The sequence below is a fragment of the Seriola lalandi genome, unplaced genomic scaffold, assembly GCF_002814215.2.
Source record: "Seriola lalandi dorsalis isolate HSWRI2012SDOR001 ecotype SW California unplaced genomic scaffold, Sedor1 jcf7180002054927, whole genome shotgun sequence".
NCBI lineage: Eukaryota > Metazoa > Chordata > Actinopteri > Carangiformes > Carangidae > Seriola > Seriola lalandi.
Genome location: NW_019525479.1, coordinates 2407998 through 2421786, shown reverse-complemented (window position 1 = coordinate 2421786; position 13789 = coordinate 2407998). Strand labels below are relative to the sequence as shown.

At 39.4% G+C, this 13789-nt stretch overlaps 1 protein-coding gene across 2 annotated transcripts in view; it reads right to left on the bottom strand.

Moving 5' to 3' along the window:
• Positions 1-12962, bottom strand: part of tshz2 (teashirt zinc finger homeobox 2) — a 42054-nt gene extending 29092 nt beyond the window's left edge. The window contains exon 1 of one of the 2 annotated variants that reach the window (XM_087170059.1): positions 12825-12962. Coding sequence is in view for 1 of the 2 variants with exons in the window: in XM_023392974.2 (XP_023248742.1) it covers positions 9824-9863 (40 nt within the window). In the remaining variant the exon portion in view is untranslated. Of the gene's footprint in view, positions 1-9823; positions 10479-12824 lie in introns of those variants that run through there. The other variant, XM_023392974.2, reaches the window with a different exon arrangement.
• Positions 12963-13789: the final 827 nt, after the last annotated feature.

Here is a 13789-nt window from a genome sequence, read left to right as displayed (position 1 = left end):
CTGTAACATATTGTACTATTATAGTTTGCTTTTAGAGGCCTCCTGTCACTCAGTTAATCTTACGAATGCTGTTCTGGTTTACAAGCAACAGCTGAAAATCGAGCAGAGAAACGCGGCCTGGTCGTCTTGATGGACAGGATGACTTATGGCTGGCCTGGCTAGCAACCTCTTGAATGTCTGGCCTGAGATATATGATGAACAGGCAAATGTGGGAGGACATGGAATCCATGAAATTCTTGTAAAGGGAGAGGGGGTTGGTGGGTGATGAATCTGCATCTGCTCTTAACAGTACAGCAAATGTGGACATACTGTAGTTATCATCAGTAGTGAGGTCATGGGTATCATTACGTGTTTGCTAGAAATGTGTAACCTTGAAAAAGACGAGAAGAAGAAGCGAGTTCACTTCCCCGCTGGGTTCCATTGAAGCCAAATCCCATATGCCCACAGTGTTTCTAGTAGGTCGCTGCCAGCTGGACCTGCTACGCTATGAAAGCCTGACTCCTGCAATTGCTCAATCAGTTGTGGTCTTAGCGTCATGAAATCTGGGTGACGATGACATCACCCCCGCGCCCACATGAACCGTTTGTGTGTGATGTGTAGCTGCAGTTCCTACTGGCAGCCTTTGGCATCGTGTTTGCTCTCAGTCAGACACAGTTGGACCATAATTAGACATGCTGCTTCCTGTACAAGGACCTCCCTGTGTAATATTAATCATGTGAGGATAAAGTTGTAAATCCATCCTCTGTGGAAATCCCCCCCCTCGTCTTTCATGTTATTCTCGAAATGGAGAAAAGGGCCCTTTCTGTTGCAGTGAGGAGCGTCGGTGTAATCAGATGTCAGCAATGCGAGAAGCTACTCGGGCCTTGAAATCTCTAAGTGATAAGGATTGTAATGTAATGTTTTCTCTGTGGCTGTCAAAAAAAAAAAACCAAAAAACACCAAATCTGATCATTATGATAACTTGAGTATCTGCCACATGCCCTCATGACCCGATCTCCACTGTGAGAACTATGTTTCTATGACAATGTAGAAAAATATTATCAGTAGATTTTATGGGGTATTTAGTGAAATTAGTTCATCTTCATGGAATATCATGGCATATAAAATACTGCAGAATAATATTTTTGGTTTCCCAGCATTCATTTTCTCCTCTAAATTATACCATTCGTCATGCGCTCATTACAAAGACAGTCAATTTTGAACCAATTCCAATTGCCTCTAATTTCTAACTGAAATAATACAAGATGCACATTTTTCATCTGCCTGACATCCATTGACTTTATTATTGTATGGAAATGCCAGACTGTGGCTGAATAAACACAAAGAAAAGTCAACATAATTCACAATTTTAGATGAAGTTTATTGCTAGGTGTTACACTCGCCAAGTTATCAAAATGAAAGTCAAATAAACCGTAAGCTATTTTTAATCCTCGTCTGAATTTGTGGTACTTCCTTCATTTAGAGTTTGAGAAGTTGTTTATCTCAGGGACCCACAATTGCAACAGATTAACTCAAAGGGCGGCTCGCAGGTAGCACAACCAATAAGACTGATCATTTTAAGTAGCTGGTAAGTGCATGCAGACCGAGCCATAGGCTACAACACTGACATGTTGTGTGCTTCTCCTTAATCAAGTTGTAAGTACAACCGAATTATTCTACATTCATCACGGACACCTAAGCTGTCACTGCTGTTTAATGAGTATCAATTAAGCTGTTTCAACAGACTAGCTCAGCACATACTGTAGACACAAACAGGCAGGCACAGCCCTGAGGAGCAGGCTCTAAACACAACGCATTGGTGCAGAGTCTCTGAGGTAGTTTAGCGACAGGATTAAGGTCAACACAAAGCAAATGTTGGGCATTTCCTTTAAGACGACAATTAAAGAAAGGCCCGTGTGTTTTAGTTTCTAACACAGAAATATGCAGTACAACCTTTTTTAAACAATTGCTTAGAAATCAACCTGCTCTTTGTTTTCTTTGTTTTCTTTCAAACATTTATTACATTTTTTTATACACATATATGTATATGTGTATATATATATATATAAAAAACTTTTTTCTCCAAATTGATTTATTTTTGCATGAGTTACAATTCAAGACTAGCTAGGTTAGGTATGTCCCTATGCTGTAGTATGAAAAGAGTTCAGTGGTTAAATACATTGAGCAAATATAAGGTAAATTGTACAGAGTATTTTATCATTCAGAATTTGCCCACATTTGCTGGTAATGTAATTTAATCAAAAATAGATAAATCATTTGTGAACACATGGCCGCGCAATCATGTCTCTCTTTGGAGCCTATATTATGATTCTTTATTTAAGTCCATATTTTAGCCTCAACAAAACTGCACCTCGAGGTGTCAGGGGGGCCAAATGTTAATGTGTTTAATAGGGTGCATGATCCACTGGACCCCCCGCCATGAGGAAAAACAAACTCTTTATTCTTGTCACTTTACATTCGCTCTGACATTAAAACTTGTTTGCTGCTCACAAAAATTATCAAATGAGCCATTCAGTATTTGAAAGCTCCGCTAATTAGAAAGCTGGAGTTTCTATCCCCCAAATCAGTGTTTCCATTGAAGATAACAGCGCTGCATGCATTAACAATACATGGAACAATTAGCCAGCAACCAGCCAACAGCGCCGGTTGGTTTCTAATTCAATTGTACCAATTCAAAGTGTTGCTAAACTATTGTGTGTGTGTTTCATTTGAAAATGAAGCTTTATGTAGCTGTTTGAAGCATTATGTAAAATGAATAGTACTTTGTTTAACATCTTGGTTTATAGATCCAGTATAATATATTATTGACTGTTGTGATGGTTTAGAAAATCATTAAATGTCAGAAAAAGATCTTGAAGAGGTTAATAGTTCCTCATTTAAAGTTTTCCACCATCCTTAATGTGGTGCTGGTTCTATGGCCGAGCCTCTCAAACCCACCACTTTCAATTTAGTGAGTTAAAGGTGTTTAGATGGACTTATTTGCAGTGCGATGGCGATTAAATACCTTCAACTGTGATTATTTTCGCCTTTGTATTTTCAGACACAGAAGCTATATAACATCTATTATAAACATAAGCAAAGATGAGAAACACAAGAATCATTCTGCACTGCAATATGTTGGAATTTAGAAATGCATTATTTTTTTGCTTTGACTGGCTGATTAACTGATTCATTTGGACTGATGGTTTGCCAAAGATATTAAAATTAAACCGACAATTGCTCATTTCAAATCAGTGCATTCTTGATTGGCTGTAATAAGAGATGCATGTTCAAGATTTTTCATTTTTTTATCTTTTCCTCTCCTCTCTCTCTCTCTCTCTCTCTCTCTCTCTCTCTCTCTCTCTCTACCAGAGTGTGACTGAATTGTACAAAGTGTGAAAGCCTCACTTTGACCCGGGTGGAGAGACAGAAGATCACGGGGCCAGCAAGGTCAACGGAGCCGGTGGAACATTGACTTGATTCATCAAATTAGTTCCTATGTAATTGCGCTGCATGACGACTCATAAAACATGTGGGCCATAAAGCTGTCAGGAAGCCATCAGCCTTGTGCTAAATGAAGTTACAAAAGGTGCAAGGTTCACAACTTCATACAGTGCGAGTAAAGTGTCCAGCAACACTTCCTCTGGTCATAACCTCGCTGTCTGCCGTAACCGTGGTGACCACTAAACTGAGCCTGGCTTTACACCTACATATTGAGATTTGTTTATCATCAGCGCTCAGTGAAAGGTGTGTTTTACATGAGTCCATTGATAAAAAGAGTCTTGTTATCTTCCTCTGTTGCTTTTTTTTTTCTATAAATTGAAATGTATTTAATCCTCTCTTTATTGGTTTTCACACACCGCTAATTATTTTTCATGCATTTCATATTTTATGAGTAAATGGTAATCATTTTTAGTGTTTTAGTGAAAAAAATCAGCTACAATCAGTAGAAATGCTTATAGCTGTCACAGTTATATGAGCTGTTGTGTGAAATATACCTCAGCACGTTAAAAAAACCGAGACTTAATAAACAAATTTCCAAATCATCTCAACACCTAAGTACATATTCAGCGGACTGACCTCTCGGAGACTCGCCGACCATGCGTTGTGAAGGCAGTTTACCTTTGTAATTGTTACAGATCACACCATTAGCACAATATTGTCATAGCTCCTGCTCCTGCAGTCAGTAGCAGCTGAGGGTTAATTTGCATAATAAATCTTAATTGAAGCTCATTAAGGATTTGATAAGAAGCAAATCAGGTACACCGCGGATAACTTAAGATTAATGCTTTCTCTGTTTTTGTGGCGCTCACATATTGAAGGGAAATGTCATAGTCATTTATTACTCTGAATTTTGCCTCTTCCGGTGTATACAATTTAAATTCAACTTTAACATGTGAACTAGAGGAAAAAATGATATCATGGTGTGTTTCTTTACACTTTGCTTTTGAATGAAGGCAGCATATGAACCTCAGCTGCTGCACCTCTGAAGTCAGAGTAGCAAAATATTGTACGCCAGCCTTATCCAGAAACATCTCAGGTTAGGTTAACCTGATCCGGCTGTGATTGTTTTCAAAGACCACCTAACCATATGGCCGACATGTATGCTATACATGTAGGTCAACAGCTACAAGATGAATGTCCTCACTTAAATCTTCTTGAGTCTGTATGGGGAAAAAAAAAGAGATGACGTGCACTTGACAAAACTGCACATGATATAAATTACAAAGATATAAACTATGGTGGGGTTGTCTATCATTACAATAATACAAAGCACATGAGGTGCAGTGCATTTTGCCATAAACCATAGAAACATACCATACCACCTCCGTGTAATCAATACCAGGCCCACGGTGCTACTGTATTAACTGTAAGCTTGCCTTGCATTCTTATCCTCTAAATCCACAACCAAAGCTATAAAGCCCCCCCCCCCAAAAAAAAAAAAAATTTCCTCTGTAAATCATTATATCTGTAGGGACCTGGACAAAATACCATAACATAATTTCTTTTGTACTTGGGATGTCTAGCAGAAATAATGAGTTTTAGCCTGCTTGCAATAAACTCTCCCAATATTCTAGTTATTGTCAGACTTAATGAGTAAAAAAAAATAAAAAATCATAACAAGAAATAGTCTCTTTTCTGCAGTGATGATCACATGGAAACATTATCCACATGAATCACCCCAACGGCATATCAAATTGTGTCATTTGCCTGGAAACTAGTGCAGGTCTCAGAGGGAAGGCAAGGTGAATGAGCAGTTGCTGTAGAGAGGTGCAACACTGCACAGGCACTTGCCTTGAGACCAATCATAACAGGCTGTTTTTTCCACACAGGAGAGCGCAGAGCAGAGGAGAGAGATCACTGTGCTGGAGGGCACAGGAGTCTTGGTTCTTATCACCTAGACAGTGCACCACCCTGTCTGCCTCTCATGCAAACAAAAGCCTTCGCAAACTATTAGCTATCTACACCTGTCACCGAACTGGCATGCAGGAGGAAATGCAATGAGATCACACTAAAACCACCTGACTTAACATTACCTTTTTTTTTTTTTTAACTGTAGTAAGAATATCCAGCATGAAAACTAGCTGATGAGGAGAAAGTTATTAAAGGGTATCTCTATGGGGAGCGCCGGCAAGTTAGAAAATTGCAAGCGTTGCAACAAAGTGTAAGTATATGGTTTGGTGTGCTCATAAGCCAACGAAAATTTCAAGGCTGGATTTGATCAAAACAAAACATTTGCCTTGCTGACATCAATCCAGAAATACACTACAGAGAAATAAAAAACGCAGATATTTAATGCCCACTAATGATAATATCACTTGGAAACTTTATTTGAGGCAGGGTTTTGCAGTGGATGGGCTCAAGAAAAAAAAAAAAAGCTCAGCACTCTCACACACTACGGTATCTGCTCTGAAGTGCCGCTTTTCACTTTTTATTGTAGGGGTTGTGAGCTTGTAGAATATGCACAAAGTCCTATTTCAGCCTTGAAAAGTACATGAATGAGAGCTTCGCAGCAGCCGATGCTCCAACAAGATTACAATTCAAGTACCAAAATGATAAAAAATGGCTGAAACTATATTCGTTCATCTACAATCACATGATTACCAAGGTTGAGAAAAAAAGGTTTGCCTCATTGTTTTCACATATTGTTTCCTCGCTCTGGAGTAGCAGTTAGATTATGTGCTCCATTCTCTCACACACAACTGTACATTTCACTGAAAAAGAGTGAACTTGATTACTTGGATACTAAACCTGTATAATGCAACAGCAAATAGTAATTTTCACTTCCTGATGTTAATCAAAGGAGAAGCTAAGAATGTCAAAATAAGAGCTGTCATGCACGCGTGATTGCCAGAATTATTAAAATCACCTTCCATATAAATATTATGTGGTTATCAGGGTCAGATATTGACATCTGAGTCCAGTGAGAGTTTCATTCTCGCTTTGATCTCAACTCAGAACAATGGTTAAATGAATTTAAGCAAATCGAATGGAAATGTTGTTACAAAGGCTGCAGACAAAAGGACAGTGAATACAGGGATAAAATCCAAGAGAGTGGTAATCTGGTATTAAAAAAAAAAAAAATTAGATAAGACACCCTTGTATTCACTGCCATTTTCCTCCCAGCTTTTGTCATTCAAAATGGACTTCCTTTTTCTACCTAAACTGGATAAACAACATCTGCCTTGATCGTAGGATGTTTTCTGAACAAACCACTTAGGAGGAATTTCTGCTAGCCAATTCCCACAAGCTGCTGTCAGTCACTAGCTGGCACTGCAACACTTAATGCCTTTGTCTGTTCTCCAATTTATCTTGTTAACAGCAAATTGGGCTAACGGTTTGAGGCACAGAGCTATTGTAAAAAAAAAAAAAAAAAAAAAAAAACAGCAAGAGGAACACTCCCACGGCCCGCGAAATAACATATGGCTGCCTTCACTCAAAAATGCATCCCATGCACTTATAGGAGTTTTACGTTTACATCATATATAAAACTGATACACAAATTTCATCCAGGAATCTGTAGCCTGATAGCCCTCTGTCTTTCTCAGTGATAAAGCAAAGGTTTAGTGCCTCCTATTCTGGACCGGTGAGTAATTGGCATTTTACATTACCATACAGGCTATGTATGCAGAGGAAGTAAATCAAAAACAACTACCCTTTACTAGTGCGTCTGTGGTCTCACGTTTACAAATATGCCTATTAATAATACAATCCCCAGAGGAGGATACAAGCACCCCGGATGCCGAATGTCCTCTGAATTAATGCTTGAGCTGGGAATAGTGTGTGTGTGTTTTTTTTTTTTTTTTTTTTTTACAACACCTTGCAAAATACTATTTCCACCAGGAGGGATACTGCATCTTTAAGAGCCCTACGAAGAAAAAAAAAAGAAACCTATTCCTTTGCATCTTCCATGCTCTTATTTCAATACTCCTCTCTCCTTGTTCCCCCTCCACACATCATTAAACATATTATTATAACATGACTGTCAGCCTGCGTCTCTCTTCGCTCCATTCTTGCTCTGCCAGGTAATCAATTTGTCGTCACTCTCTGTAACCCCAGTAAAGTCATCAAGTGAAATGAGTTACAGCTGCAAAGAGCCTTCAAGAATACAGGAGAAAAAAAAAAAAAGAAAAAAAATGAACGCGAGAAAAATGACAACACAGCCCAGGAATATTCCACCGCTTGATAGCACATCCCAGGTCTTGAAGATGAAATATTAATGCACAATTTGTTTATCTGCAGGCCCACATCTCTCCAGTGCCGAGCTGTTAATTTTCTATCGGCACAGACAACGGATCAGTCAGTCATGAACTCTTCACAGCCATTACCGGGAGACATTTTGATTAAGTATTCCTAATGTAGTGGATAGGAAAGAATGAAAACACTCTGCCTGCCAACTTTTGATTGACCATTAAGCCACTGATGAATGTGCCTGTCAAAGAGGAGACAATTACCTCAACAATGAAGAAACTCTTCTGGAAGGCTTATTTCTCTATAGGGCTGACACATTTACCAGAGTACAGGCGAGGCAGCTGAGAGCGTGTAAAGGGATCACTTAGGCATCTTCTCAAAAGTTCTCTGAATAAAAACTGGGGGCATTGTTTTTAAGAAAAGGGGGCTTTTGGAGGCTGAAATGTGGGAAAAATATTTAGTGTGTGACTGTATGGCAATGAGTGGCTCTCTCTCTCTCTCGCTCTCTCGCTCTCTGTGCGTACATGTGTATGTGTAAACTGAGAGTGTGCCGGGCAGATAAGGGTCTCAGTATCTTAAGCGGGTATAAAGAGACGCTATTATTGGCAGAGAACAATCGCCATCTGGTTGCTACATCCGCAACCATAATAAAGACTGATAACTTCTCAACACACCACAACCAAGTAATTGCATCCTCAAACGCTGGAACACCCTTGATCAATCTAGTTTTAATCCACCAACTCCATCATAATGAGGCAGTTATAGGGAATATTATAATTCATATGAAATAAGAAAGAGGCTACGACTGCAGGAAAGAAGGTCGAGGGGTGATGTTGATTTTTGTGACCTTGTGAATTTGGATAAGAGAAGTTGTGCATTTTTTGAAACAGAGTAGAAAGGGTTAGTGGGATATTTGGGTGTCCTCTGGAAGAGAGGAAATGCTGTGATTCAGTGTCGCAAAAAGGGCAAAAATCTTACAGGATTACATCATGAAGAGACAAAGTAAACACACATATTCACACAGCTGACATGCTGGCCTAAACTGTATAAGGGGCCTCCTCGAAGATAGGATTATTAATTCATCCGCTGCTTCGACAAAACTGCCTCTAAATCTCACACACAAACACCAGACTGCACATATGCGTGAGGACGGTTTCACCAAGTCAGACCTGCTGCACAAAAATTTAAATTGTGTTTTCGTGGAGGTGAGGTGTGTGTGTGTGTGTGTGTGTGTGTGTGTGTGTGTGTGTGCGCATCCTGTCCTCTCTACCCTGCCAACAGCATGGATGGAGTGCATGCGTGTGTATGCATGTACGTGTGTGTGTGTGTGTGTGTGTGTGCGTGTGTGTCAGAGAGAGAAAGAGAGAGGGAAAGAGGGAGAGAGAGAGAGAGAGAGAGTGAGTGAGTGTAACCCATTCTCCATTTGTCCATAAGATTATGAAGAGTTCATACAGAGTTCATCTGCTACGGATACAGCGGCTCCACATCTTTCAGCCCCTCTCCACACACTCATGCGGGTCAAATCAAACACAGTCAGGGAGGTTTTTCAAAATGTGAGTGAGGCAGGAAAACTTTCTGATCAGTGGATGTGTAAATGGCTCCTGACGCGTTGTAGTTCTTTTTTTGGGGGGAGGGGGGGGAACCACACATCAGTTTAGTTTCACTAAATCCTAATGAACTCTTGTTAATAATCTTATTAATTTCAACTGCAGCTTATGATGCTGCAACTCCCATCCCCCTGTTGTTTTAACATTTGACTTTAATACAGCAGAGCTCTCCAAACTGGGGGTCTGGGGGCCGCTGTTGGAGCCCTTGAGTGGGCTTCAGAGGGTCCCCAGTGAAATAAGAAACAGCTGAATATCAATGTTATTAAATTCACACAAGGCACAAAAGCTATCGCTGTGTATATTCTTCCCCACAATACAAATACTTTAGTTATATAACTCTAACCAACTACTACAAAAACCTCCTCACATAATATCTCACTAAAGACAAGAGGACTGATCGGGATCTATTCTGGGGGTCTCACATGATAAAAGTTTGAAGAGGGGACCCTGTGTTAGAGGCTAGCTGTCCGCAGAAGCATAACAGAAAATATAAACTACAAATATTACGCTAATATCTTTGAAAATAATTTAAAAAAATCGCTTACCCGCAGCCCGTTTGGGCGCCTGCTGTTTCCTCCGTGGCATTTTTTTTTTTTTTTTTTTTTTGGAGTCGCAGTTCACTACTGTGCCCAGGTGAAATCTGAATGCGGTCTACGATAGTCCATGCATAGAGAGAGAGAGAGTGTGTGAGTCTTTATTTTGGCTCTCGGAGTAGTTCGGTCTCTCTCACTATTCAAAAAAAAAAAAAAAAAAAATCCAGTTAGGGATCGTTTTCAGGAGGAAACAGATGTTGAATCGGGCTTATTCTTTCACCTTCTTCTTCTTCTTCTTCTTCTTCTTCTTCTTCTTCTTCCTCCTCCTACGGGGGGCGAATCGTCTCCTTTCACCATCCGTTTTTGTCCATCAGTGTTAACATACGTTGATCGACGTGTGTCAGTCAGTCCCTTCAGGCTGTTTTCGGTGGATAATATGTGGAGGGAATGCGCGTAAAAAGCGTTTGGTAATGGTACAGTATATTACGCACGGTGCAGGCGAGAGGAGAGGCGATGCCAGCAGACATCGATCCATAGAACAAACTGAACATTAAAAACTCCTCCCTCCTCGCCTGGACTTGATGATGGCAGCGAGACATTTGTTACACTAGATAACCATGAGTTTATTAAAGGAACAGAGGCCAGGGAAAAGAGACAGGAGCTCAGGCTGGGAGCTGCTGGGCTGCTGCTTTCTATCACCCTCTGCTCCGTGTCTTTTCATGCGGCTTTTTTTTTTTGTTTTGTTTTTAGAGCCTTTCCTGCAGCTTCCGCTTTGCTCGCTGTTTGAAAGACATAAAGTTTGTAAGATTTCCAACAGATATGAATGAACCGCTGCAGTCACGACTATTGGTTATTGCTTAAGAGCGACTGAGTAGCATGATTCATGTGAGGAAAATCCTACTTATCCGAACACGTTACTTATAAAATCAGATATGATCTATTCGCCACTCTGCTGTTGAGCTGCTTTATACACAAAACAAGATACACTGATTTTTTGTCCCTCCACAATAAATGCAACATAGGAGGCCTGATAAATATGCTCAAGCTTGATGAAGTTAGTTTGAAAATGCAATTGATTACTTAAATAGCCAGAAACAACATCTCAGCAGTGTAATCTGGTTACATGTGTGTGACTTTTCAATTATCTTTTGATTCAAAATAATATTAGATGTTTGCATTAATTACAATCTGGCATTTGAATACATAATTACAATGCAAACGATAAGGTTACCAAACATTTTAAAAGATTCATTTAAAAGATTTATTTGTGCTCATCATAACCATCAAAGCACATTAAGTCTCATTCAGTTCATCCCCTTTTCCCTTTCTCACTGGTTTCACATTGTATTCAAATTAAAAGCATCATTCCAACAGAAAATATACTATTAACTATTTAATCCAGGTCTGAGAGTAATTATTATTTCCATTATTAATTCATTTGCCAGTTGTGTTCTGGATTAATTGGGTCATGGCAGTGGAAGTACTCAGAACTTTGACTTAATTATAAACAGCAACGCCACAATAAATACTCTGTTCCAAGTAAAAGTCATGCACTCAAACTTTAAAAAATCAAAATATACTTAAAGTACCAGAAGCCCTCATTATGCTGAATGGTCCATTTCAGAGTAATTTATTATATTATTTAATTATAATCAATACTGGATTAATGTACGGTATCATTTTAAGGTTGATGCTGTTAAGGTGGGGCTTATTTTAACTAGACTTTATACTGCTGGGTCGCTCAGTCTGTGAGAATACATCATTGTTTATTTGTTGATTCTAGTTTATGTTAATAATATTAATCTGCAAACTAACTTCTAGCATAACTAAAGCTTTCGTGCAGCAACAAGTACAACATTCCCTCTGAAATTTACTGGAGTTCAAGTATAAAGCAGCATTAAAAGGAAATACTCACAAAACACACATCAAAACTGTACTTGAGTAAATGTACTTTGTCACTTTCCACCACTAATAAATGGTTTAGTCTTTAACACGTCATGAAATAGTGAAAGAAATCTTCTTAAGCCCCAAGTTGATGTCATCAAATTGATTATTTTGTCTAATGAACCTCTTATAATCTCCCCTTTACTGTTGAATGAACCAAAGAAAAGCAGCAAATCCTCAGAGCTGAGGAGCTGAAACTACAGAATGTTTGACATTTCTGCTTGAAAAATGAACATGTCATAAAAATGGTTCATTACGACGTCGATCAACTAATCTATTAATCGACAAATAATTTCACTTTAATCTTATTCCTGGAAAGTAAAGTCAATTTTGTAGTATTTTACCTCCACAGTGGCGGATACAAAGGTGTTTCATATTACTCCACTGCTTTTGAGAGAGAAAGAATTTTCCCTTTACAACAGTTATGTGCACAGAATAAGATTTTGCAAAACACAGACATGATAAATTGTTAGTTTAACTGACCCTGCTGTAGTAAAATGCTTCTATAAGTATTTTTTTTATTGAAATACTTTTAAAAAACTCAGTATTTCTACTGTACAGCCTCTATCTTTGGTTATCACATTGTGAGAGCACAATACTAAAGCCTCTCTACCTCTTTAAAAGCTACTCATGACCTAATCAAATATGAAGTTGAGGTGATGGATGACTTCATTTCAGAGAGACAACACCCCTTAGAGATCCAGGCTCGCCCCGCATTACAAATGGCTTCCTGATAATATTCCATCACCCTATTTTGTGTCTGTCACTCATTTTGCCAATGATACCAGAGACCTCCCGTGAACTCCACCTGAACCTGTGCGATCAATCACAGCTCAGATCAAGCCTGAGCCATACCTGTCTGACAGCTCTTAGCACCCGGTGTGTACACAAAGCGTGCGCGTGCGGTGATAGGCGTTACCCCAGCGCCCACCACTATGAACGGCCTTTCTCCACCGGATCCTTACGTCATCTTTCTGAATCGCCACACTGACTCACTCGCACCTTTGTTCACCAAACTGCTTCTGGAAAACTTTCTGACCAGCGCTTGAATTTCAAACTTTTTACCTACCTGTTCATGCATCAGTGTCAGAGGTTCATCCACATGCATATGGTAGAATGTGTCATCCCGTAAGTCTTGATGAGCTTTTCCTCCCTCACATGGTTGCGGTTCTCTACCTGGCTCGCTTAAGTGCGCTGTGCTGTAACAAAATATGACAAACATATGTCTTGTTAGAGCTTTTTTTAAAAGCCACCTGTGGCTTTTAGGAAACATGCTGCACATATGCTGAGAAAGAAATTTAATTAATGTCTGCGAACCTTGAACTGAGTGTGACGACTGAACTTGAAGTGAAACTGAAATCATATATTTGATTAAAAAAAAAAAGAAGATTTTGAAAATCTTCCCACACAAGCAGATGTTTCCCAAAAGCCTGCAATCAGATAAGTGATTTTTTTTTTTTTTTTATCTCGTATCTCATCGAGAACTGGAGCTGTGTCTCTGACAAAGAACAGGAAGCAGAGTTTGTGCATTCTTTGAATGTTTGTTTGAGCTTTTACACCCATGTAAGCTCAATTTCCAGTCAGCTCTGAAACAGAAAATATGCCCACATTCCTTGGAAGTCACCCATGGCACTTCTGGAGTGTCGACAAAATCAGCCTTTTATTTATTGTCAACAAAGAGGCTCCAGAAAGTGTCTTTTTGATGGCAGCCAGAGTTTTGACCTCATCATTTTTTAGCTTTGAGAGAGTTCGATTCATCTTCACAGTCTATTCTGGACCGTTCAGAGGTGGAGACACTCTGCTTTTGGAGTTTAACCTTGAGTGTTACGTTGCACAGAGAGTCAGTGTTGTAACCTGGGATGAAAAAGCACAGGACAGACAAAACAGAAAGTTGTCAGGAGATTCAGACAGTGTGATATCAGGGTCTGAAGCGCCAGTTTCAGCGTCTAGATATAACTTATGCAACTTAATTGCACATAATTAGGAAACCAGGGCTGCTGATAAAGCTCTGCAGGTTTAATTACATCTAAAATG